Here is a 27,792-nt window from a genome sequence, read left to right on the forward strand (position 1 = left end):
GAAAGGGATTCCAAGAATAGTCGACACCCTTAAAGCTAGAAAAAGTTCTCTTTAAAGTTTGTATCCTTCTGAGGGAACTGAGACCAAGTGTTTACTGATTAGATGTAGTTATGAAGTTTGACACCAAGGAAATTAAATCGAGTTTCCTACTGTTACCGTTTCCCCACTTGGAAAGAACTGAAGGCACAACTGTTCATCTTGTTCAGGTTACCCATTCTGGCCCAAGCCTTTTCACTATTAGGCACACTCCTGAAACATAGAAAACCAAGATTGGACCTGTCAGAGGGTCCCACAGCTACGCGTGCGCAATAGGCTCGAACCTCTGACGTCACTGAGCGCAGCCCGCCCCTACTTATTAGCAACCGGAGGCGTCCGTAGCAGCAGTGGTGCGGGGATGTACGAACTTCCGGTTGTCCGGGCAGGCTGCCGCCTCCGCCGCCGCCGAAGCCGCCCGGCGCAGTCTCAGCCACCGGCTCTCCGCCGGGGAGTCGGCTCTGCGGTTCCGGCGCGCCCATGGTCGGCGCTGCGGACCGGCAGGCCAGCCCGGCCGCTACGGCGTGCTGAGAGGCCGGCGTGGAGACCATGCCGACCCGGCGCGGCTGCTCCGGGCCTGGCTACTTCCTGGCTCCGGCCTTCGTGCTGTTGTTGCTGCCCGCGCTGAGCGGGTCCGGGACGGTACCGTCGATGGCGGTCAGGGAGGTGCAGGAATCCAAGCCTCTCAGGCCCGGGCCGCACACGCTGTCGCCGCTGCCTCCGGGCCCCACCGCGGCCCAGCCTCGGGGCCAAGCTCAGGCTGAAGCCGCTGGGCCGCCCGGCGCGGAGAGCCGCAATGGCAGCATCCCCGGGGCGGGGTCTGAGGCGGACGGCCTTGAAGGGAAGGCCGGAGAAGGTTCCCAGGGTGGCAGCCTGGCCGTGAGTCCCAGTCCTGGCGACAAACCCATGACCCAGCGGGCCCTGACCGTGTTGGTGGTGGTGAGCGCCGCGGTGCTGGTGTACTTCGTGGTCAGGACCGTCAGGTGAGGCACAGCCTCGATGGGCACCCTCTTGCAGCCTAGAACTGGCTGACAGGTGACCTGCTCCGTGAAGCAGGGAGAATGTCTGTGACCTGGGCTTGACTTGCCCCCCGTCCCCCCCCCCCCCGTCCCCAGCGTCAAGGACTGGAATCTAAGACCATCTGGTTGGTTGGCTGTCTTAATGGCCTGTTGTGCTACCTTAGCTGGTGACACAAGCTGTTGTCTTTCCTTTAGAAATCAGTAACCTACCCCCAGCATCTTGCTCTCTAAGGCTTGCCTCTGTCTTAACATACCCTGAAGTGGAAGTGCTCTTCCATCCCCTGGAATTTTGATAACACTGCTATGCAATACTTCTCTGCAGTTGGTGTAACTAACACAACACGTCAGCATTTTGCCTGTTAGAATGCACTCCTATTTCTGAGGCTGGGTACCATAAAAAGTAGCACAAAAACTCCTGATTGGATGTTTCACCTTTGCAAAACTTGGCAATTGTGTTTCTTAGATGGTGCCCTTAATCTATCCCTTAGTTAAGTTGTCCTCAATTAATTGGGTACCACATCTCTGGAGTGATGTCACATAGAGGAAGACCTCACCAGAAGGGGCTAGCCAAGAGAGAAGCTGTGGCTTCCTTTTCCCTAAAGTGAGAGCAGATGGTATTTTCTGAGATTTGTACTGGTTTGTTTATTTCCTGTTTTCCAAATTACTTCACACTTTCCCATAACTACACACTACCATTATTTAATGTCCTTACATCCTCAAAACGAAATGTAGTTTTTTTAAAAAAAGTACTTGTGAATGGAAAACCAACATGGCTGTCTGAAGTGGTTGATTAAAATGGTACAGTGTTTCTATGTCATCCAAACAATCTTACAGAATTTGTTTCTTTTACACCTCTTTCTTAGCTACTGTTTTACAACTGTTTTCCAAATAACACATTCTCTTACAAATATATAAAATACAAAATATTTACTGGTAAGGCTTGAAATTCTACATTGAAACTGATATCAAGAAAATGTCTTGTCAAATTTTAGTGTTGTATATATTCTTAAAAAGAATCAAAACAGGGTATTAAAGTGCACCTTTTTCCAAGTTGATATTTTTTTGAGGGTGGATTTTCTTTATATCCATTAACCAAATTTTACAAATGATTGGATGCAGATTCAAATTTGAAGATCTAGGGTTTTTTTTCCCCCCATTTTTATTTTTTTGTACTCGGTTTAGGCCAAATTTTAAATAGATTTTGAAGGAAAAAAGTCACTTTTTACTATTTTTGATTAAGTTAAGATTAAGTTTTTAAATCAGGTATTTGTTCAGACTTCATTGATGATAGGTTAGAATCTACATATATAGCCTCCTGGAGCCCTTAGTAAGTTTTAAGAATATAAAGGAATGCAAAGCATTTGAAAGCCCCTTACATAAGCAATATCATTGAGCTAGAAACTGTTGATTTACAAAGTTCAGAAAATAGACACCTACTTTATCACAGGGGAGTTAGATAGTGCTCAGAAGTTATTAAAAGCTCATGACCACCAAAGTGTGACTTCTTGATGTTTAGAAATCTTAAAGGGAAATTAAATCATTTCTACTATGCAATTTTTATATAATCCTGTACATAAATCCTGTAAGGACCATATTTTTTCCTGGTACATAGAAAGCACGGTTATACTGATCATTTTCCCCATATGCTTCTTGTTTTTGCTGTTTTATTTTGATTCCTCCTTATTTGGAATCTTTTATATAAACAGTTGCTGCTGTTGCTTTTCTGTGTTCATTTCCTTACAACTTGAAAGAACTCAGCCTTTTCTGATTCTCTCGGATAATTCCATATCCTGTTGTATGAGAAGCACCAGATTTAGAACTGCAGCTGATAAAATCCACGCACTCCAGGCAGCATCTAACATGTGGGTGCAGTCCAACTTCTATATTTAGTTGGCTGTCTAACATCCAAAACGTGATTGGTGCTGACTAAATCTGGGTATATCCAGAACTCGCTCTCTTTCCTTCCACATTGTGTTCTTTATCCTCATTATGGTGCTTGCTCATTTTGGCGCTTTTCCCGAAGTACGTGTGACAGGGAACCAGAGCTGCTTGCTTGTGCCAAGGGAGTCCATTCCCAGATCACTTCTATAACCTATGATATGGGCTGAAACTGATTATTTTCATTGTAAAATTTTATTATATCAAACTCTCTGAGACTTTAAAAATGCTTTGTCCTAATCTAACTTGGTATCACAAATATTTGGATAGAAATAATTTATTCTGGTAGTATAGAATTATTCCAAGCAACTACATTCTTTCTGTAGAAGAGCTTGACTACATCACTAGAGTGCTGTAGGAGCAAAGTAAACTTCCTATGATGAATGCAGCCTCTCTCGGAAAATGGTACTTGTCTGTTCTGTTCTATACTGTATGCCCATTGCTAAACTTTGTAGCTCTGTGCAGGGAGTATAGAGCGCATAATGTTGCTTAATGGATGGGCCTTAGTTCATGCTTTATGTTGCTAAATAGGTAAGTGGTGAGGATAAACTTAAAGGGTGATTGCTACTTGCTGATAGAAAAAGAAATACTCAATTACTATTTAATTTCTTTCTTTGTAGGACTTTCTTCCTAAAGTAAACTGTGTAAGGCCAGAAAACAACTATAGACAGTTATTACAATTTTAAGGGTATATGTTGATTATATAAAAAAGCTTCTATTATAAATTTAGGATTAATTGTTCTTGTCTTAAAGCAAACATTTTTTTTTTGTTTCATATATCTAAGTATAATTAAAAATGATAATAACCAGTACAAGAACAAATGAGGAAGGAATCTCCCCAAATTACAGGTACATGTAACAGAAAAAATAAAAAAAAACACAACAAAAAACACCCAAGCAATCAGTAGACCTCCCTGTGCCCCTGTGTGATTCTTCACAGAATCACAACTCGTTACCATCTGTACTTGAGTTGCTCGTTTGCTTGATGCCCAAGTAAGTCTTTGACTCAATCATGGAACCATAGTCTGTACTGTCAAAATCTAAAATACCTCTTTTATTAACTGTACAGTGGTTTTCCTGGAAAGGTATTTTTAATAATTCCTTTCACCTATCCAGCTCTAGCTAGGATGCAGCCACTAAATCATCATTGGAAGTCAAGTTTGCTTCACTTTATGATACTGGGACCCAACCCCCCTGGTCTCCTGACAACCCCCAGAAGGGCCATGGTTTATCAGATTTAAAATTGATAAAAATCCTTTCCCAATCTGTTGGTGGCCTTTTTGTCTTATTAACAGTATCTTTTGCCTTACAGAAGCTTTGCAATTTTATGAGGTCCCATTTGTCGATTCTTGATTGTACAGCACAAGCCATTGCTGTTCTGTTCAGGAATTTTTTTCCCTGTGCCCATATCTTCGAGGCTTTTCCTCACTTTCTCCTCTATAAATTTCAGTGTCTCTGGTTTTATGTGGANTTCCTTGATCCACTTACACTTGACCTTAGTACAAGGAGATAAGAATGGATCAATTCGCATTCTTCTACATGATAACTGCCAGTTGTGCCAGTACCATTTGTTGAAAATGCTGTCTTCTTTCCACTGGATGGGTTTAATTCCCTTGTCAAAGATCAAGTGACCATAGGTGTGTGGGTTCATTTCTGGGTCTTCAGTTCTATTCCATTGATCTGCCTGTCTGTCGTTGTACCAGTACCATGCAGTTTTTATCACAATTGCTCTGTAGTACAGCTTGAGGTCATGCATGGTGATTCCACCAGAAGTTCTTTTATTGTTGAGAATAGTTTTTGCTATCCTAGGTTTTTTGTTATTCCAGTAGAATTTGCAAATTGCCCTTTCTAACTCAGTGAAGAATTGAGTTGGAATTTTGATGGGGATTGGATTGAATCTGTAGATTGCTTTCGGCAGGATAGCCATTTTGACTATATTAANCCTGCCAATCCATGAGCATGGGAGATTTTTCTATCTTCTGAGATCTTCTTCAATTTCTTTCTTCAGAGACTTGAAGTTATTGTCATACTTTCACTTCCATAGTTAGAGTCACACCAAGGAACTTTATATTGGCAAACATTTTTTTCCCTGCCATGTTGTGTCCTGTTTATTCATTGTGATGCATTTACTTTTCCTTCGTTGGGAAGTTCCTTGACTTCTCCAGTCACAGAACTCTGTGAAATAGAGATAAGGAATCCTTTGAAGTGATGGCAATAGGCACTAAATTTAGCATCGATTCAGCCATTCATCCAGTCAATATTTATTCAGCTGCCCACACTGGGCAATCACTGTATCATTTTGAAATAAGTCAGCATTACTGCCCCTGTGGCACTCAGCCCGGAAGAGCACAGGGACAGTCATCAAACAGTTCACAGATAATTAAAAGGTGCTGTCCCCACCCACTCACTGTCTTCCTCATTGATAGTGAATCCTTTACCTTTCCACCTTGGCCTCTTTGGATGATAGGGACTATATGTATGTACCATTATTGTACAGCAAAATTAAAAATAGAATTTAAAAATTATGTCTGGGTCCTATTAGTATTTAGCATATGAAACTGCACAGTATTAACATAGTTTTAACCATATACTGCAACCTTTAAAGCTAGTACGAGGCTTCCTTCAAAGAATCTGACTTTGTAACTAAAACACTACTTTTGAGATTTTTATCTGTCATCTGCAGAAGCTAGTCAGTATTAATCGCTGATTGATGTGTGCCATATACCATGTCACATAATATGAGTACATTTTCTATTTTAATTCTTGCAAAAATCCTCCAAGTAGGTGACACTCTTCTGAAGGCGGTTGAGTCTGAACAAGGTTAAGTGGTTTATCTGGGCCACATACAGAGGGCCTGCCCAAATCCAGATCTGCCTGAACCTAACGTGTCCTGTGACTGTGGTCTCTTTTTAACAAATATATTTTATTTAGGGTGATAGTGTAGATGAAAATGGCCAGCTGGTTTATGAAAAAAAATGAAATTGGCAATTTTTCTGTGTAAAATAAGAGTTTGGGTGAATGTTTACTTTTTAAAACTATGAATTGAAAAAGTAAGACAACTTTAGTACTTATTGATATTCATTACTGTGCTAAACTGAAAATAATTTTTTTAAAATAATTTTGCATGCTATGTTAACCCTACATTCCCTCCTTCAAAGATGTTCTTAGCTTGTTAGATATAGTCAGAGAATAGCTGTATTTTAAAGCAATTACTACTGCTATACATTGTCTTGTTTGTCTGATTCCTCTTTATTTCTATTTATCTGCTATCTATCTATCTATCTATCTATCTATCTATCTATCTATCTATCTATCTACTTATTTGGAGTTTCACTATGCCACCCTAGATGGTGTAGTATTTGGTATGAAGAACAAGGCAGTGTTAAATTCAGAGATGTACCTGCCTGTGTCTGTAGTGGAATTAGAGCTGTGTGCTACCATGCCCAGCTTTTTACCTGCTTTCTTAAGAATATGAGTTATTGAATGAGTTTCACCACCGATTATAAAATTAAGTCACTGATGGAAATTCAATTTAGGCAGTAATAAAGATAGAAAGCCTGCATTGCTATTTATATCCATTAGTCATTGCCATTAATTTAGTAAGTACTGCTGAGTGCCTGACAGTACTAGGCCTTGTAATGAGAACTAGCAGTAGGTAAGACGAGAAGTCTACATTTTTAAAGAATCCAATCGTTTAGCTATCCTTTGAAAGTGTCAGTTGTGCTCTGGTTTTGTATCAAGAGAGATGAAAGTGCATTAAAATATTTTTAACAAGTGTGACTCCTCAAAATATTATATATTTTTTTTTTGTGGGATGAAACTTCCCCAAATGTTTATGTATATTGCAAAATAATACAGTGTGAAATATGCTGTGTGGTCTTCTCTCAAGATGTCAAAATATGACCAGGAGTGGTGATATCAGTGATGAGACAGTGTAGCCTGCCAGTCATCAGTGTGGAACGAAATTACTGGAGGTTAAGAAAAGCCAGAGAAGAGTAGCTATTTTATTTAATACATTTCAACTAGGAGGAAGCACAGTGCTTCCACCCAGATAGTTAGCAAAGTAAGAAGGCCTGAGCAGACTGAGAATGTAAATACTCTACTAGGAAAAATAGTTATTTCATTGAGCTTTTCAGCAGAAATATCCTCTCTCACCCTTCTCTCCCTTCAAAACATGAAGAAAAGGAAGGGAGGAACGAAAGAAGGAAGGAAGGAAGGAAGGAAGGAAGGAAGGAAGGAAGGAAGGAAGGAAGGAAGGAAAGAAGGAAAGAAGGAAAGAAGGAAAGACTGGCTAAGTGATGGGATTTCCTAGAATTTTGAGATGAAGCAGTCAAGAGAAAGAAACAGAAGAGAACAGAACAAGTTGAGTGCTTGAGCAGCATGGAGGCTGCCTTCCTAAGGCTGCACTGAAATGCACCTGCCTAGGAGAACAGAATGCCCCACAGAGCCCTGTGTGCTGTGTATTCCCACCTTGACATGCAAGGTCTAGGCTGGACTCACAGTTCTGGTTGGCTTGCGAATCAGGGGAAGTAAAGGTATCTAAGGCTCTACCTGTAACGGGTAGTGCAGGTCCTGCCAGGTGACAACCATTTACTATATTTTGAGGGAGAGAATAGTTCTTGTTTTTCTTATTTTTCAATGTGATCTGAAAATCTGCCGCTTTTCTCCAATAATTTAGACTTAATACTTTTGAGAGTTTCTTTTTCTTTTTTAAGACAATGTTTTACCTCGTTTAGCTCCGGCTGGTCTCAAATTCCGTATATAGTAGAGGCCAGACTTGACCACCTGATCTTCCTTCTTTCATCTCCTTAGTACTGGGATTACAGTTGTGTACTGTCATGTTGTCTTTTTGAGCATTTCATTTTTTAGTTGTTTATTATTACTACCATTGTTACTATTAGTGTGTGCTACTGTAAACAATAATAATTATGTAGTCAGGTGTCAGGGAGATGATACAGACAAGGGGAAAATGAAAGTCCTGTGTCAGTTCCACCTTTTAGTCAACTTCCAGAGTGATCCTCTGGTTTCTTGTTATATAGTTAAATACAATGAAACTTTGGAAAGGTTTCCAAATGTGACAATTATCACAACAAAGCTTTAGGTCTAGCTGCATAGACACTCCCTAGCACTGTAGCAAAGCTCCTGTGACCTTTACAGTAAGAATGAGGATTTGGCTGATAGAGCTCAGGGCTAGGGCCTAGATAGAAAGGATTTGTAATAAACCTAAGGATAGATTTTATTGGTGGAGGATGCAAAGTACATGGGACATCTTTCCTAAGGATGGGTTCCAGTCACTTAGACAAAGCCTAAGCTTTGCTTAGGATAAGGAGGGATTCAGATGGAGGCTGACTCCTCGTAGAAACAATAGCCTGCTTCTTTGACCACTTCCACTTTGCATTCCAGAAGACCTGGCTTCTTTCATTCCTTCTGTTGAAGAAAATGGGCCCATGTGATCGATAGTCTCCTTTCTACAGTGCTCTAAACTGTGCTTCCTATAGGAAGAGAGAAGTTTTGGATTACTATATAAAAAGATGTGCATTCAAGAATAAACTGTCCAGTTCTATTTAAATGCCAATACTAGGAAAAGAGCAATAGAGAGGGAACATTTGAAGGCGTGTGGAAAGCGCAGAAGCTGAGAACACAGGGAGGAGTATCTTAACACAAATCCATAGGAATAACGTGGGCAGGGCTCCTAAGAGCTTTTGCATTAAAATGTCCCTGTTAGTCTGATCCCACCCTGCACATGCCTAATCTTATCTGATATATCTCCATCTCCTCATCTTTTATACTCATAGCCCGGGACACACTGAGTTATTGGAGCATACATACGGAGGACTCCTTGCATGCGTCCTCACACCTTTCTGTTAGCTGTGCATAGAGCAGTGTGTACTTTGGCTTTGACATCATCACTCCTCCTTGTTCCTTTTTTCTTTGTTTAGAGTATCTTGCTTTTTCATCAGTTCCCTGCTTGATGAATTCTTTTTTTCTGCTTTTGGTTGGTTTATGTTCTTCTGAGACACGGTTACATGTAGCCCAGGCTGGCCTCTAATTCAGTGTAAAACTGAGCCAGGCTGGACCTCTTAGGTCTCCTGACTCCACCTTTGGAGAGTTGAGATGTAGGCAGCCGTGGACCACTCAACTCTTCCTGTGTTGATAACCACTTGTGTGCCATGGAGAGCAGGTCTCTGATTCCTGAGCTGCCTTTCTAGACAATGGAATATGAATATTTGCAAAGGGAATGTTCTGACCTCTGTTAATATATTTCAGTGGCATGTGGGCCTTTCCCTTAACCCTTTGTTCTGTCTACATACCACTATGACCCGTTATTAGTTACCTTTTTCTAGAACAATTTCAAGTGACACCTGGTGTGTTTGGTTATAGAAATGGGAGGAGGTGAAGAGAGAGATGTTGAGTTAGAGTTTTGATTATGCCACATCCAGGTTTGATTCTGGGAGGAAAATTGTAGAGAACCAGCATCCTAGGTCACTAATATGACTTCCTTTATTATTATTACACAAATTGCTTCAGATGAACTCTTGTTTACAAATTGCTACATTAATTCTTTGTTACTGTTATGGCAAAGTAATGATAAAAAGTTTTATATATCTAAAAATACAAGCATATAAATATATGCTTATATATTTATAAACTAAGGTCCACTTTGCTTTATTTTATGCCTTAGCTCATAGAGAGTGCATATGTGAATGTGTATGTGCATGTGAATGATTTACATAGTCCTCATTCTAGCTGGAATATATATGAAACAAAGTTTCTGCTAATTATGTTAGTTTATACTTAATAATAGTCCTGGCACATATTCCATTAAAAGAAAATGAAAAGAAACAAATTTGTGACCCAGGTCAGGTATTCTCATGTCCATAGAGTAGTAAAGTGAAATGGAGTTTTATTCTGTTGTGTTTATTTTATGTGGCATCAAATGTTTTCACATAAAATTTTATCAAGCTTACTTTAGTACTTTTGATTCTATAAATGGCTGATGCATATTACAGATAGTTCTGACTGAACTGAATATATTTAGTGAAACATTAAGGATTCTGCATCTATGTTAAGACAGCCACTTGAATGACTTATGATGTGATTAAATGTACCTCATTATACATTACTGTTTCACTGTCTCCTTCTGCCAGTTCAGGATTCCATACTTTTCTGCCTATTTTAGATAATATTCCTAATATTCATTAGTCAGCAACAAAATATACCTTCATGTGTTTATTATGGCTAATTAAAAGTGTGCATATTAGTGACTGAATATATATAATTATTAACACATTTACATGTATGAGAGTAAAGAATATAAGGAGTGGTTTAAAGCATTTTAGTGACTGAATGTATATAATTATTAACACATTTATATGTATGAGAGTAAAGAATGTAAGGAGTGGTTTTAAAGCCTCATTTAGATTTCAATAGAAAAATAGTGTAAACTGGATAGTAAAAGAAAAAATAGCATTTTTACCTTAGTATTTTTCTTTATTAAAAATGTATAGTTTATCTTATGCTTAACATTTTAAATAGCTCATTGGGTCATCACAATGATTTTAAAGTTTTGTGTTTTTGATTTTCCTTGAGAAATACCACTACATATAGCACTGTTTATATAGCAGTTGATATTTTATGGGGTATAACTCTTCTGATCTGAGGTATGGATGCCACAAAGTCAGACCATACAATGGATCTCATGGGACAGGTTTATTGGGGGAGGGTAGTATACTGACCTTACCTGTGGGGGAGGGTGGAGGGAGAGAGAGTGAGGAGAGAAAGGAGGCACTGGCCTTTTATAAAGGATGTGCACATGCGCATAGGGAGGATATATGATGACAATGGATAAGTGTAGTGAAAATGTGTCACATCTTGGCAACTAGTGATGATATATCCTGTTGTCACTGGGTCCCTGGGGCAGGCCAATGAAGATTCCTGGTTGTTAACAGTAGCTGTCATGGCCATGTAAGCATCATTGAATGTACCACTAGAATGAGGAAAGACATTTTTAGAGAAATGACATTTCAAGTTATTCTATTAATATGAGACTTTTAAGTTTTATTTAATTTTTATATGAGTTAATACATATATTAATTGGTAAATTTATTTTTTTATTTTTTTATTTTTTTATTTATTTTTTTTTTTTTTTGGTTTTTCGAGACAGGGTTTCTCTATATAGCCCTGGCTGTCCTGGAACTCACTTTGTAGACCAGGCTAGCCTCGAACTCAGAAATCCACCTGCCTCTGCCTCCCGAGTGCTGGGATTAAAGGCATGCGCCACCACACCCGGCTGGTAAATTTATTTTAATCAAGATGTATCTCCCACTAATTAATATTTAGTACTAAACTATTCTGTCTCTATGTATAAATAGGTTCTTATTTTTAAGAGATTTTTGGAAGGTAGTATTTATATATATTACTGAATAAATGTACAATGTAAACTATAGAGAGAATATGCCCGGATTATATATAAGCTGGAATTCCTAAGTCAGTGCACCCTGATGTTTTTATTACACCTAGGAATGGGATGTAATATTAGATAGATGCATTTTTCTGTTTGCTGAAGATTAATCATCATTCAACCTGGGATGACTTGGATTACAGTTAAAGCATTAGCTGAGCTAGTCCAGGATACTAGCATGTTGCTCAGTCGTTGTACCTGAGCTGGGAGTAGTAGATACATTCACATGATATCAAGTTCCTCATTGACTGAAACTGTATGCTGGGAAGTCATGTGATTTAGAAAACTGAAAGAACTGCCGAAGAGAAAGAGGTTCTATGAGAACTGCCAGTGTCCACAACCTGTGCTGTGTAAGTTTTTGCTCACTGTGTGTGAGTCATCACAGATATCTAAGTAGCACCTTAATTACCAGTCATTAAGTGAAAAGGGACCAATAGTGACTACTTCCCTTTTATTTTCCTTTTTTCCAAAGTAATGTTGATAGCTTTTCTGTTAAGTACTTTTAAGAAGTCTAAATTTAACTTGGTAAACAAACTAAATCTCATCTGCCAGCAAGTTCTTGTAAAGTCCTAGACCGAAGAATTTTTAAGGACTGTAAACAAAACAAAATATTAAGACAGATATGTGACAGAAATCGTATAGACCTATAAAACCCAAGTAGAAACAAAAACTTAGGATTGTGTTTTATATAATTTGTGAGAATGTGTGCAAATGTCTGTGTGTTGATTTATACATCAACACATTTTGCATTGTAATTTGCTAGCTTAAGTATGTAATTTCTTAATATATAATGCTACTTTATACTTTACACTGTCTTGTTCTTTCTAGTTAAAGCACGTATCATGCTTTACGTTGGTTAAATATGGGATGTTGACTACTGTTCTGAAACTAGTTTATTACTTCATCACCTTTAGGTAGATATAAAGATAGGTCTATAAGAAATGACTTGTGGAAATTATATTTTTCTCCAGATGTAATAATAGCTTACAAATTTTGATACCTGATAATAGATATTTTATACTCAAAAAATAATATAGTGTCTTGGTTAATATGGCACAAATACTGATTTTAATGTATGCATGTTTGCATAAATGTACAGGCACTTTGTCTTTCAGGGTTCTCAGTTACTTTTGAAGGGGCTTTTAATACTCTGCCATTGGAGCTGAAGTTAATATTTAAATATCAGTTAACATTATATCAAGCTGAATAAACTATACTTTATGTAAAATGAATTTCATTTGTGATCATTTGTTGGGATATTTTTTGGTTTGTTTCTAATCTCCAACAAGTCCCTGTAAAAACACCCACTGCATGTCCTGAATATAGTGTTGACACTATTGTGCTTTATTCTTAGGTATTGAATGTATTGTCATAGTTTGGATCACTGAGTCAGAAATCACCAGCTTAGTGATGCTAAGTGTCTATTCCTGAAATATTTGGTTTCCTTATGCCTCACGCCTCAAATATGATCATTTTAAAATTCTCAGATTATTCTGGTGTATAGTCTAGGTTATGAGCCACTAATCTAAATCGGTATATGCCTAGGGCTTCCTGTACCTAGCTTTTGGGTGGTAATAACAGTGCTTAGTTGTGTCTGTCAATAAGAAGGCATCAAGGACAAGAGGTAAAGACTGAAACTAGAGAGCTTCAGAAAGATTTAGTATCTGATGGAAGGCTTGCAAAATTATCTCTAGGGGCTGGAGAGATGGCTCAGCAATTAAGATTACTGTTGTTCTTGCTGAGGACATTGAGTTGTTTCCAGAACCCATGGGAGGAATTTCAGAACCAACTGTAGCTATAGCTGCAGGAATGTGGCACCCTCGTCTTTCTGGCTTGTGTGACATCCACACACATTTCATTCACTTACACATTCACACATATACATACACACATAAATAGTAATAGCAAAATCACTCAATTTTAGCTCACAGAGGTTCAAGAGAGACTGCTAGACAGGAGAAATGTTGAAGTCGTGTGAATATATAGGGATGAGTTTATTTAATGAATTTCCAGGAAGCCTTCATGCTAAATTGATTTATTAAACTGCCCGAATTTTAATCAGTTTTGTACCGAAGGTGTGGTTGGTAAGAAATACCTAATTCCTAATTAAAGAAACAAACTAATTTCTTTAATTTACAGTTACATATAAAGTAAAGATAAGGCTATATTAAAATAATTGTATTTATTTGTTTGGTTTACTAGAATGAGAAGAAGAAACCGCAAAACTAGGAGGTACGGTGTTTTGGATACTAACATAGAGAACATGGAATTGACACCTTTAGAACAAGATGATGAGGATGATGACAACACACTGTTTGATGCCAATCATCCTAGAAGGTAAGTTGCTACAGTATGTCAAGATGCAAACCTTTGCCCAGACAATTGAAGTACACTATCATTTTACAGGCTTTATTCTAGCAGTTTTATTTGGTTCTGTTTAATGAAGTTCTTTGTCCTGTTCAAGCAATGGATTTCATTCACAAGGCTGTGCTGGAATGGATATAAACCACAGTATACATTCACTAAAATGAGCTTTCTCTTTGCAGATTTCTTTGTAGTGTTTAAGTTTGAAATGTTTCATTCTTGCAGTATATATTACCTTAGCATATATTTGCTTATGTTTGTTTTTGAGAAACATTTAGTAAACATGCTTTTAGTTTATAATATAAAATGATTTTGTTAATTCACATATTTGGTTTACAAATACTTCCTGATAGAATTGTAAGTCTAGAAGTTTGCTGTTTCATGGCATAGCTCTGATCTCTATATTGAGATCTAGTCCCACAACACATGTAGATCTTTCCTAAGGTGTTTGGGTGAACAAAATTACAAGGGTTTATGAATTAGTATCAGTGCAAATGGAATGAGAAGAGGCAACAAAGGTTCCAGCAGTTAGCAAAGATATGCTAAGAGAGCATGGGATTTCTTCTGAAGGCAAGGTAGAATCTAAAAGTCATATAAATCAGAGGGCACCGAAATCTTTTACTTGATGAAAGTTATTCTTTGACAGTTTCATATATGTTTATATTACATTCTGCCTAACCTCTCATTCTGCCTAACCTCTCCTCCATCTTGTCTCCCTCTCCCCTGGGATCCCCTAACTCTCTTTCTTACAATTTTCTCTTCCACAATCAGGCCTTTTTGTTCAGATGCAGTGAGTTTAACCTGGACTTGTGAACACTGGTATGCACATATTCACTGGAGCATGGTAGTCTCACAGTTAGGTCAGTAAATGCTGTGCATGGCTCTCCCTTCACCAGAATTGTTAGTAGTCAATAGCTCAGCAGGGAGGAATCAGACCCCAGTTCATGACTGGCTATTGACAGGTTCAGTGATATAAAGGCCCAGTGCAGAAGACTCAAGCTGCTCTTTGCAGTGGCTGTGCCATGTCCTGAAGACACCGTTCCATTGTTGGCCTGTGTAACTTCCAGCTGTTGTATTCTTTCCACTCACTCGTCTCAGAGGTTTTCTGAGCCTCATTGGGGTGGCTCAGATGCCCTGCTTAGGGCTAAGCTTTCAACTACCACTTATTAACACCTTGAGCAGCTCTGATTCTGCTTCTCTGTTGTTCCTTGCAGAGAGATGTATCTGTGATTAAAGATAAGAGAAACATGTGTCTATGGGTATAAACAGATATTTAGAATGCAGTTTGCTTCCATGTTAATTTATCTGAACTACAGTAGTGAATCCCCTGCTGGGCCCTATGCCCTCAATCTCCTAGCTATGTGGTTTTTGTTTGTTTTGTTTTTCTATGTTTATAATGCCAAGCATACATTCCCCTGGTAGAGGCCTAAAATCCTGTATAAAATCCAGTGGACATATCATGCAGGTTGTCATTTTAGTTAAGGTTTGTGCAGGGTTACTTTTTTGTATTGATATAGAATTGAATAGCTCAACTTTTATTTCCTTTGTTTAGATCCCAGGATTTTTCTGTTGTTAGAATGAAGATATCCTACGTAGCTGAATAGCATTGCTCCCAATAGCCATTATTTATTAAATAAAATTCTCATTGCCAAATTTGTGATTTCTCTTTAAGAGTTGATAGTTGGGAGTGCCAGCAGTCGTTATGGTATCTTCCAGCCCCAAGAAAGTGATTAGGGAGAAAACTTATGGCCTAGTTCTAGCTTGATTTCTCATATCATGGATCTGAATGTGTGTCTTCAGCAATGGATGTTCTCTTCATCTGGCCCTGATGAATTAACAAGAGGAATGGCAAGAGTCTGTACTGTTTGGTGTACAAGAGTGGTTTTATTGGCTATCTCTTTTTCAATTATGGGCCAGATACATTTGTTAGCTTTCATTTAATAGTTAATGTGTATAATTTGTACTTTCCTTCATGTTAGAATCAGAATAAAAATAATATGCAGTAGCATGAGCACAAAGACATACTGAGTAAATAGACGATGACCTTAGGCGCCATGTCAGAGTACTAAATAAACAAAGGCTTTAGAATTGATTTACTCTTTAAAACTATCCTTACCATTTGCAATGACCATAATTATATTTAATTGTGCAAAATATGTATGAGATCTCTTCTCTATACATTCATAGAAAGGAAAAACAAAATGAAATTTACAGTTCATGATAACCTCCAAAGAACAACTCAATTGGAACATCAGTTCATCTGTATTAAATATGTTGTAATTTAAATGGAATCTTCCGGGCTGGTGAGATGGCTCAGTGGGTAAGATCACCCAACTACTCTTCCAAAGGTCCAGAGTTCAAATCCCAGCAACCACATGGTGGCTCAGAACCATCGGTAACAAGATCTGACTCCCTCTTCTGGAGTGTCTGAAGACAGCTACAGTGTACTTACATATAAATGAAATCTTCCTCTCTATGTTTCTGTTTGAATACTTGGTTTCAGCTGGCAGCATTGTTTACTCAAGCTTGTAAAGCCATTAGCCAGTAGAGCCATTAGTCAGTAGAGCTATTAGCCAGTAGAGCCTTGCTGTAGAAAATAGGACACTGTCCGTGCAGCTTACCAGGTCAGTACCCAGCTCCAGTGTCGTCCTGCTCCTGTTTCCCCACCATGGATCCAGTGTGACTAGCCACATTGTTGCCCTCCTACCTGCTGCCATCCTTCCCCACCATGATGGAATGTGCCCTCCAAACTGTAAGCCAAGTTACTGTCTTACTCCTGTAAATGTAGCTAATGCAAAAATTCATCAAGAGTTTACCACAGGTAAAAATAATCACCTTAAGTTTAGTTGTTGTGAAGGTGATGCTTCAGAAGTAAAAAGGAAAGGTCATGAGACTATTATGTATAATTATATTCCATCAACTTTGAAACCTAGAGAAAAAAATGGATACTTGCCTAAACAACCAATTGGTGTAGTGTTCTCTTTGCTGTTAAAGACATCCTCTCCTGCTCTCAGTTTTCTTCAATTGTCTGCTGTTCTTTATGTAGAGTTGAGGACTCAAGGGTGTTTCCCCAATGGCATGGTCATTGGTGTCATCCTTGCTCAGATCAAGTTTGGGTAGTTATGGGTATAAGGGATACATCCTGGCAGCAACTCTGCCCCTCCACCCTCCGGGCTTTTATAATCATTCTGCCTCTTCTGCAGCTTTCCCTGTCCTTAGGTGGAGGAGTGGTTTTTAGATGGATCCCTTGGGATTGGGCTCCACAACCCATTTTGAAAACTACTTTGTAGATTTTGTAGGCAGCCAGAGTAAAAAGAAAGGTAAGTTAGATCCTGCAATTATGAGAGGGTACTATTTGGATATCAGAGGATATTTAAGGATATCACACAAATTTGGGAATTAAATTTTGTAGGCAGAGGAGAAAGACACAGTAATAATAAAGTGGTTCAGTGTTTAACAATAAGGTAGTGAAGCCATTTTGAGATTTGAATCTCAGTTTATATCTCAGTAGGTATTAAATTTAACAGCAGTCATTGTAGAGCACAGTCAAAATGTAATGAAGCTATAGGAATTATTATGGACCATCAAGTATGAAGCCAGTTTTATTGTAAGGAATTATGGGTGATTATACAGTATCCCAATGATCAGAGAAAACTGAATGATCATTCTGATATTAGGATTAGTGATTGATATTTACCATGTGCTCAGATATTCTAGCAACCTCTGGCTTCATGGGATGAACAATGATGGGCAAATTGCTCAGTTTCATGTGGTTAATAGTCTGTTAGATAGACTTAAGGCTAGCAAGACAGAAAAAAGGAAATGTAAAAATAGTAAACTTGGGATTTGACATTTTTATTAATTAAGGTTTCCAGAATCAATGGTAGTTTACTTTTGAAGGCATATGTTTATTTTTAAAATGAGAAACAAAGATAGCAAAATACAGAGACACAAATTAGCAAAATGCAGTGGAATTGTTTGTGTGTTCTTCCTTTATTCTCTGCTTTTGTGTGTGTGTGTTTGTGTGATGTAGATTAAATACAGAGTCTAGCAGATTTATGCTATAGGAGTGCCTCCAAGCTACATCCTCAGTTCTGCATTTGTGTTTTTATACTAGATTTGTATTTCTTGGTTGGTAGAATTCATGAGTGGGAACATTAGAGAGTGGAGTTTTTCTTTGGCAAGACTGTTAGTAATACATTGAGCTTTGTAATAGACATACATACATAAATACATACATGCATACATAGGCACATATGTAGGTTTATGTTTCCAACTCTGAATGTAAAGGTTATGAGAGTGAAAGGATTAAGATGTATACTGTCAGACTGCTTTATAGAAATGTCAAAAGCTACATCCACAAATTCTCACCAACAACTTCTTAAGATGAGGTGAACAAAATCAACATTAACAGGCATGCCAAACTAGAGAAGAGAGTACTCAACCCTACATAAAACCCACCACCAACTAAGGAATGCTAAGAGTTGAAGAACTAGTCTTCCTCAGAGAAGAACACACCCGTTGGTGATTCAGCACCAATGGTCAGCCCTGTTGATTGTGTATGCGCTGTACATAGACTGAGCAGGTTGTGCATATGCCTTTAGGAATGCATGTGTGTACTCATATGCACATACATGTAAGTTATAACAATAAATGAAAAGCAATAAATTTGACAGAGAGCAAGCAGAGATATATGGGAAGATTTCGAGGTAGGACAGTGAAAAGGAAATGATATAACCTTAAAAATAAAATAAAAAAATTAAAAAGAATAAAGGTATATTAAGAAGGCAAACAAGAATCAAATTTGAATGAAGTTGTAAAAGAAGTAAAACGATTAAAAATAAAGCCACAGCAAATTTATTATGGTAGCAGAGATGACTTATTTTCAGACAGTGCACATGTATCTGCCTTATCCGTGCACCTAGCGTGTTTTCACAGAATTCTTAATGATGTATTAAAAGAAAGCATGTCATGAAATTATCTAACTAAAGTCATGCTTGGTACATTTACATTCATTAGCCCATCATCCTTAAGAATTAATATTACTAAGGTAGCTTATTAAATAATTTTGAAGTTTGGGTTTCTCCACATATGTTAATAACAGGGACTGTGCTCTTGTTCCCCCCTCCCCCACCTCACTGACTTGGTAAGCACACCACCACTGAGAATCTTGGGTAGCATTTTATAGTACTTGTATCAAATTTTCAATAGTTTTAAGGAAAAAAAAAGATGAGAATATCCCAGTCAGCATCTCATCCTTTTTATACTATGACAAATTCCAAACTTTAACAGTTTTATGTCCCTTCTTTGATGACTGACTTTAATTTTCCCTTTATGGCACAGTATATGATGAACATAATCAGGCAGCACAGAACACATGTTACCAGTTGCCGGTGTCAGCTGTCAAGGCTGCACTAACGCAGGGATTTTAACAACTGAAACAGGAAGGCAAATGCTACATTTCCCAGCTCTTGTACGCCATTAATCTGTATCTGGAAAGATGAATGGAGCTACTGGACACTTGGTTTTGCAGAGTGGATCAGACACAAAGGGAACAGTAAGAAACGGGAAAAAGGGAAAAGACTAAAGTGGAAAAACATCAAGAAAAACAAAGTAATAATGAGGAAAAGGAAACACTGTGGGTTATTTTAATATTATGTCAAATACAATTTAAGGGAGCACATTTATTAATAAATAGAATTTTGTACAGCCCTAGTATTTTTCTAATGTACCATTATATATTTGGATATGTGTATATACATACATATATATATATGTATATATATATACATATATAAATACTTGTGTGCGTGTGTGTGTATAGGCATATATGTAGTCTATACCAATTATATATAATATCCAAATTATATATCCAATGGTATAGACTAGTATATATAGTGTTATGTATGTGTATATATACATGATATATATTCAAAATATATACATATTGCTGCTATGTGAATAGCTGGGCTTGAACTTGTAGTGATTGTCCTGAGCCCCTTGAATGATGAGATTGTAGGTTGAGTTAACATGCCTCACTTTTATTACTATATTGTATAAAAATTAAAACTGAATCTGTATTCTATTAGCAGAAATAATATTCATTACATAATATGCAATATGCATATATGCAGTAAGTAATAAACATTACTGCATAGAAAATATCTTAGTAATTGATGTACATTTCACTAGGAAGGAACAATTCATTTTGTCTTGGGACCATGAGGTACTAAAACTGTCACAGGAATGACTAAGTTAACTATGCCACCCTCTTTACTAGGAGTGTTATCAGAATGGTCTTCTAAAGGAATTCTTTTATTATTATTATTATTATTATTATTATTATTATTATTATTTTCTTCATTTACATTTCAAATGCTATCCCCTTTCCCAGTTTCCTTTCTGAAAGTCCCCTATACACCCCCCCCCCCCGCCCTGGAATTCTTACAACTCCAGTTCGATGGAGGAAAATTGGGGCTGACTCCTTATCCTGGTACAATCTCATTCCATTTGTTTAGTATTTATTTGATTTCCATCTAAAATATAAACATCCCCATTCTGTCCCTTCCCTCACCTAAGAGTCTCCATTCCTATTAGTTTTCCAGATATGGGTCCAAATCCCACAGGACTGGAAATCCTGTGGTTTGGTTTCCTGCTGCATGAAGAACCTTACCACTACACTAGCAGTTGTAATGAACTTTCAATCATATCTTACTTCTCCTGCATTAATGCTTATAAAATTATGCTTTATCACACAGATTCCTTGTTGTTGACATTTGTTTGCCTGTTCGCTTGATTTAAAGCACATACCATTTCTAGGGAGGAAGGGGGTCTTCTTCCTCACAGTTTCATAAATTTAGCTTTTCTACTGTTTATAGAGAGTTTCTGTCTTCCTCGTCCACTCTCTCGTTTAGGAGCTGTAAACATGGGAGGAGCATAGCAAGGTTTTACATGATGGGTGGCGTTGTGTCTTCTTTTGAACAGAGAAACCTCAGAAGATCAGATAGCATGTCTTCACTAAAATAAGCCACCACTTTTCTGAAAAAAAAAAAAATCTTCAGAGAAAATGTCAATAAAATAATCCACTTCACTATTGGAAGGGTAAAACAACTTTAGAGCACAAAGAACAAATGGAGACAGTATATTAGTAGAGGGAAGTTTAACTTCTGTCAAAAATAAAATAATTATTATAATGATATGGGTTAGAAGACAACTCTAAAATTAAGGAAACAGCTTTAAAGGTGAGTACTAGCATCGTTCCAGTGCTAGGCTAGTAATTTGTGCTATTTTATTTTAAATCCCCAAATTTGCTTCCTCACTCCTTTCACACTGCCATGTTTAATTTAATATTGTATGTTTTCATTATACTTTGTACATAAAGACACCTAATCATAACAATACTTTCTTGCTGTTTATATCAATGTCAGAATCAGAAAAAGGGTTTCATTTAGGTGTTTAACAGCTGCAGTAATTAGTTGGACCCAATAGGGCTGGCAATATAGATAGGTGACTGCACGGTGTTGTGACATACATTTAGCAGTAGAATGTGGTGGGCAACCAACTAGCCAAATGGTATTTCAGAATAGAGGTCTTCATTTCAGGTCAAGATTAGCTCTGTCGTGTGAGTGACGCCCAAGCTGAATGTGTACATTTACAAGTACAACTGTCTTACAAAATAAAGAATTGAAATTATTCTTTTAATTTATTAATTGATCACTGTCTTCCCAGCTTCCCAACACTGAACAATATTTTTGACTCTGAAAATAAAGGAAGGGGATCAGGAATTCACAAGCGTCTTAACTATGTGAGACTATAATTGAAAAAAAAAAAAAAAAAAAAAGACAGTTATTCTAAGAATTAATAAAACCCCAGAACCAAGCATGGTAGATCACGCTGTAATCCTAAAACTTGAGAGGCCAAGGCAGGAGGATTTCTGGGACTTCAAAGTGAGAACCTGTCTGGAAAAAATTAAAATTAAAATCTTTCAGTATATTTGAGGTGATTAAACAACAACAAAACATGCTTTTCAACTATTTTCTACACCTATTCCACATACTGGCACATGCTGGCTGGCTGGTGTAATTCTTGCCTGCTTCGAGTGCACAGGTCATCATCAGAGCATTGACCACTGAGATTAATAAAAGATTCTACCCATATTGTGTCCTTTGTTTCAAATTGTTGCAAGTTCTGTGGAGACTTAAACTATTACTTCATCTAGGGCCTTACTGCTTATGGGCTGGTCACCAAAATAGCTAAACAAGCTGCCAGTTTAACTCTGACAGTGTAATGATACTTCATGCAAGTATTTTCCTCTCCATCGCTTGCAAGCTTCATCTCTGGAATAATTTGGCAGCTTGTGGTTGCAGTTGAACATCTTGTTTTGTGACAGACTTTTATCATCATAGAAGTTATTGACCTGTGTTTGTCTAGGACAGTATGCCATCTCAAAATATGATCTTCTTCAGAGGACAGGGTATGCTGGCAGGTCTGACTTCAGTGGCCACATTCTGTTCTAATGGCTTTCCAGTTTTGATGTCTATCCCTCTTAATAGGCACAGCTCTCAGCACTTGGCACCCTCAGAGTGTGCTGTGGCCCCTGACTCTAGTCTAACATCTATGTTATTTATCCAGGAAGTAGAACTTGGTTTTGTTTTTCCTCATGTAACGCTAATGCCATCCTGGTTTCCTGAGGAAGGCAACTGAATTAAGGGTAGCAGATGAGAAGGGCATGTTGATGAAGTGATGTTTGAGTTGCAGTTCTTTTTTAAAAATGCACAAGACAGCCAGCTAAGGTCCTGTGGGAGATGTGTCAGAGTCAAACGCTCCAGCCATGGTATGGTGTAGTGTTAGTGTGCTCTTGTTCTCAGGCTTTGAATGTAGAACATAGAGAAGTCTATCATAGCTGGAGCCAAGGTAAGGTCATGTAGAAACAAAACCAAATCTGTAAAGACTGATTTTGTCAGTCAGGAATGCCCCAGACCTTCCCAGGCTTTAAGTACATGAGTGAGCCTATGGAACTTTACTGTGGAGGACCCCAGTGACTTGTACATGGCTCACTACTAGATTTATGAAAGAACCTGAGGTGCAGTATTTTCAGATACTTTATGTGGTCCATGAGGAGTGAATAGAAATGAAGGATCGTATTCTTGTAAGTATTTAAGGGAAAAGTGAGACAGCCCAGCGTGGGTGTTTATTCAAAACTCCTCCATCGCTGCTCATTTATTGTCTGAACCAGGGTCTGACTGGGTAGCCCAGATTAGTCGCGAATTTATCCCTGTCATCCACACCCACAAAAACTTTGTCTTGTATAGGATTTTTTGTTGTTGCCATACTACAAAAATCTGCAAGATTGTTTTTTCATTGAATGTGATTTCAGAACTGTGGGTTTTGATCTTCGTTTCAAAAGCCAAGAGGCAGAAATAGAGAAGTGTATTTATAGAAACTCTAAAAAAATCAAACCAAAAAAACCTGTATTGCCTGATACCCATTGAAATAATGTTAATGTTTTGTGAAAAATTTTATTGTGAATATAAATATGAGATTTTATTATTTGCAATATTATGTATAAAATTATTTTGAATAATTAAAATTGTAGTTCAAAGAATAATATCCAAAATAATTAATAGTGATACTATCATGATCATAGTGGCTTACAATAAAGATTTTTTTCTTGGTTATGTTATTCTCTTCAAAACTTCTGAAACTTTAAATATGTTTATAAACCAGTGTTATTCATGTTTCTATTTATTCATTTTACAGATGAGTATGTGCCTTTCATGAGAAGATTTCCATATTTCTACTGAAGAACAGAGTTTCTATGTCTAAGGAATAAGAAGCCACTCTATCAAGGGGAGGGGAATTTAAGTTACATACATTATGTCAACCTTTAATTTGTTGATACTCACTGCCTAGTGCATCATTTGGTTACAACTTTGTATATTTGGAACTGCTGTATTTATTAGGGACAAACTGTACTATGCTGGATTTTCTGTTTGAAAATTATTTTAAAAATGTTTTCTGCAGAGCTTTTGTTCCTGTCTTTTACCATATTATTGTAACTTGGCTTTCTTTATTAACCCATTGTCGTTGCTTTCGTTTTGTCAGTGTCATAATGTAAAGAACTATAAGTCACAGCTAACTGCTATGAGTAAATACAATTCTACTAAACTTTTTCCCATTTTTATGGGGAAAAAGCCAAATCTGCTATGTTATTTTTGAGTTTGTAAATAGTAATAATTGTCTGTGCTAAAGTATGAAAAAGAATAAATATGATTTAAAATTATTTAAGTGGTACAGACAGAATGTTTATAAAATAAATACTGCAGAATTATATATTAACATGTGTTTTATATTATCTTTCTATACTGAGTCCAAAACATATGTTTCCTTAACTATAGTTAGTGTCTTGGTGGATCTCTGTGAGTTTGAGGTCCAGGATGAATCTGTCAAGGAAGGTTGAATATCTTGCTAGACATTAGATATTTTTGCAAAACTATGAATTTCAAACACATTTGTAGTATAATATGAGAGAGTTAATACAAATTGTATGGTTATAAGTCTTGTCAGAGATCAAAAGATTGAAATTTTTCATCTGTAGACTTCAGTCAGGATTTTATCTAGAGACTAGTATTATCTTGCAACAAATCCAATCCCACCCAGGTCTGATTTTTACATATTTTAAAATTTAGATGAAAACTTAAAAAGCATGAGTCATAAACTCCATTGCTTGTTAGCATCAGTGAGGTCATTGAAATGTGTGACGAAATGGAATGATCCCTAGTCATAGTGGTTTACAAGGTTGTTGTTATTTATTAACATCAACTTTATGATGTCTACTTCTACTGTGTTTGACATTTTCTCTGTAGTGAAGCTGGTTTTTTTTTTAAAAAAAAAAAACTACCTCAAAAGCTAAACTTGGCTATTTTATAGACTTCTGCTTCATGATGATGAATTAATTTGGTACTGACTAAAGCCAACCATGAGGCTACTCTCATTCAACAAGGCCACAATAGAATCTCCTCTAACAACGAGAAAAAGATCAAAAGAAAAATGGTTGTATATTTAAGTATAACTCAGGCCTGTAATATTTCAAATAAAACTCAAAACTTCACATACTAAAAGGGCGTTCTTGTTGCCACATTCTCTCCTTATATTGAGAAGCTCTGCTGGCTGTCCACCGAGGTTATGTGGCGCCATCATTCTGTGGCTGGGGTTGTGCTCATCTTAAGTTTCACCTTGACTGAGACTCCAAAGCAGCTTACTCATATGCTGCCAATTGGTGGAGAGGTCAATTATAATGCTTAACATGGATTAGCAACTGGATTCTGAGATGATCCTAAGGTAAATGTGAAAAGAGCCACCTATCTTAGGATTTCATTTCAGGTGTATGTGAATATTGGCTCTGACGCATTCTATTCATTAAGCTTATCAGCAAGATTAATTTAGAACCAAGTTAGAACCCCACAAACAGTGAGAGGATGTTCTTGTATTGCTACACCATGCAATGCTTTGCTGGTCTTTGCAGGTCTTCCTTGGTCTTCACTTCCTAGAAATACACCAAAGAACTTCTCATGACAATGGTTGTCATGATGGATGCAAGAAGCCATGGAAATAGAACAACGTAATATAGCAAGGGGGATAAATGTTGCTAAAGTCCAGCTGCTTGGTGAAGGGCTGTTATACTAGCCTATGAGAACAAATCACTCTGATGAGGTCATAATTAAACATTATTGTGTTGTAGCTTTAATACCTTGGGATATGATTGGGGAGCTGCGTGGGAGAGCCATATCAGACCCTAAAACCAGACAGTCATTGATAGAGATTTTGACATTTGAAAATGCAAATACTGAACGTAAGAGAGCAATCAGACCATTGCAAGCATAAGGAACCCTGATAGATGATTCTGGCCACTTTGCTGATTCCTGCTAACTTTGCTGATTCCTGATTCTTGCTTGTCTCTGCTAGACTGCACCACTGCTATAGATCAGTGTTTGGTGTTTGCTGTTGAGTTGGACTGCTGGTATCTGCCAAGGAGGAGGAGAATCATCCCAAGGAACTACTTCTGAAACAAGTCCAAAACATCTTTTCCTATTAATCTTCTTCCCCTACCTCTGGTCAGTGGTTTATAAGGAAGGTTGAAGTCTTTAAAAACCCTAAGTAAAGTAGGTTTTGAAAAAAATCTAAGCCTACACTTGCTCATCATGGGAGAAGCAAAACACACACACACACACAGAAGGAATCCAGTGGTATCCATTTTTGGACACCATTAACATAGGCTGTCTGTCTACCAGGATTTATAACTTCCTTATCTGCAAAACAGGCCAATCTTTCACCAGTATTCCCCGTTATATCTCATTTAGAGCTTGGATTGAACACTAAGATTTATACATTTAAATTTAAAGGGAAGATGATAGGTTTGGATGCATTTATGGAATGTAACACAATTCCTCAAACATGGTTTCTCTTTAACAAAACCAATATAAATAAAAGAAACAAATGATCTTTCCTCTTCAACAGTCAATAGTCCAAAGGAAAAACATGGGTTTGAAGTTCATTAAAAATTCAAATTATTTTAAAAGGATGATTTTGACTGGGGGTACTGGAGGTAGCTATCCTCTGTCTTTCTATGGAAGTCTAAATGACATTTTGGTTTAATAAAATGTTTAATTGTTAAATTGGATGCCTTTTTCTGTCTCCTCTAATACTTAGTACTTCGTCATGAAAACATTTGATATTTGTTTTCCTGGTAATATTGAACCAGCACTTAATTATTATCTCTTTCTGTCACACTCATTCCTCAGCACATGCTACCCATTGGTTGGGTTCTAGTTGGGATCCTGGGATTGCATATTTGGCACTTTTTCTCTCCTCTGTGCTGATGACACTGAGCTGTAAGGCCTGTTTGAGTTTGAATAACTGAGTCTGATTTATGTTCATAGAAACTTGAGCCTCCTCCTTCATTCGCATTGGAGTGTATGCCATTAGACAATGATATCACTATGGTTTCTGTTTTCCCTGGAGGTAATCTCTGTTTTGGGGCTTAGAGTCTTGATGCTGTCCTGCCTTTTGTCTAGCAGAAATCGATATGCATAGGAATTTGCTTTATTTGTTTGTCTCTGCCCCAGAGTTGTCATTAAAAGATTTTCTAAGTGCACTATTGATGAGAACCCTGCCTTAAGGTTATAATGTTGCACATTACTGAAAACAACCTAAGACTGTATTTTTCTCTGATGCATTTCTTGTTTTGAGAGAAGTCCTGCTACTGGGAAAGACCGGATAAAGTGTCCAATTTTGTGTCTTATAGTCTTTGTCCTCTAAATTCTCCTTAAAAAATACTGAATATTGTCCCTTTTAATTCTGTCTTTACATTACACTATGAATCCAATAGAAAATAGTTGGTTCTTTTATCTTTTTCCATGGTATGTAAATTATTAGAACTGTTTTCCATTTTCTATGTTTCTGTTTGTTTGTTTTTTTGTTTTTGTTTTTGTTTTGATTTTTGAGACAGTCTCATACAAGCCCAGGCTAGCCTGGAACTCAATATAAAGCCTGAGAGTTTGAGACTAATGTAAGTCTTCCTGCCTCAATCCCCAGGTGCTAGGATTATAGCTTTAATCACACTACCTTTGTATGTTTTCTGCCTTATGGGAACATGTTACCAGTATATAATTTTATTTTTTGCCATTGAAAAGTTTTATATGACATCTCAGTTCTCAGATATGATGTCTGCTGTATTTGATTATTTAAATTACCCATTAAATTATTCCTTCATTTAAGAAAAGAGTAATTAAATTCCTAGTCTTGATAGAGGGAGGGATTTATACATGGTAAATAAAAAATTTATTGTGTCTGATCTTGGGTATTATACACAGAATTGAAAAAATCAAATTGTGCAGAATTGTTAGCACTCTTGCACTTTATCAATGATCAGAAGTGTCTCCAGAAAAGGAGCTGTTTACAGTAAGGAAATACAGACTT

General features: G+C 37.3%; 1 protein-coding gene across 1 annotated transcript; it reads left to right on the forward strand.

Annotated features, from left to right (window-relative positions):
* The first annotated feature begins 388 nt into the window (after positions 1–388).
* Fam174a (family with sequence similarity 174 member A) lies at positions 389–26,487 on the forward strand. Its single transcript, XM_021198841.2, has 3 exons — positions 389–1,016; positions 13,654–13,788; positions 23,575–26,487. The coding sequence occupies exons 1-3, from the start codon at positions 583–585 to the stop codon at positions 23,576–23,578; spliced, it is 573 nt and encodes a 190-aa protein (XP_021054500.1). The 5' UTR covers positions 389–582; the 3' UTR covers positions 23,579–26,487.
* The last annotated feature ends 1,305 nt before the right edge of the window (positions 26,488–27,792 follow it).

This window comes from Mus pahari, chromosome 5 (assembly GCF_900095145.1).
Source record: "Mus pahari chromosome 5, PAHARI_EIJ_v1.1, whole genome shotgun sequence".
Classification (NCBI taxonomy): Eukaryota; Metazoa; Chordata; class Mammalia; order Rodentia; family Muridae; genus Mus; species Mus pahari.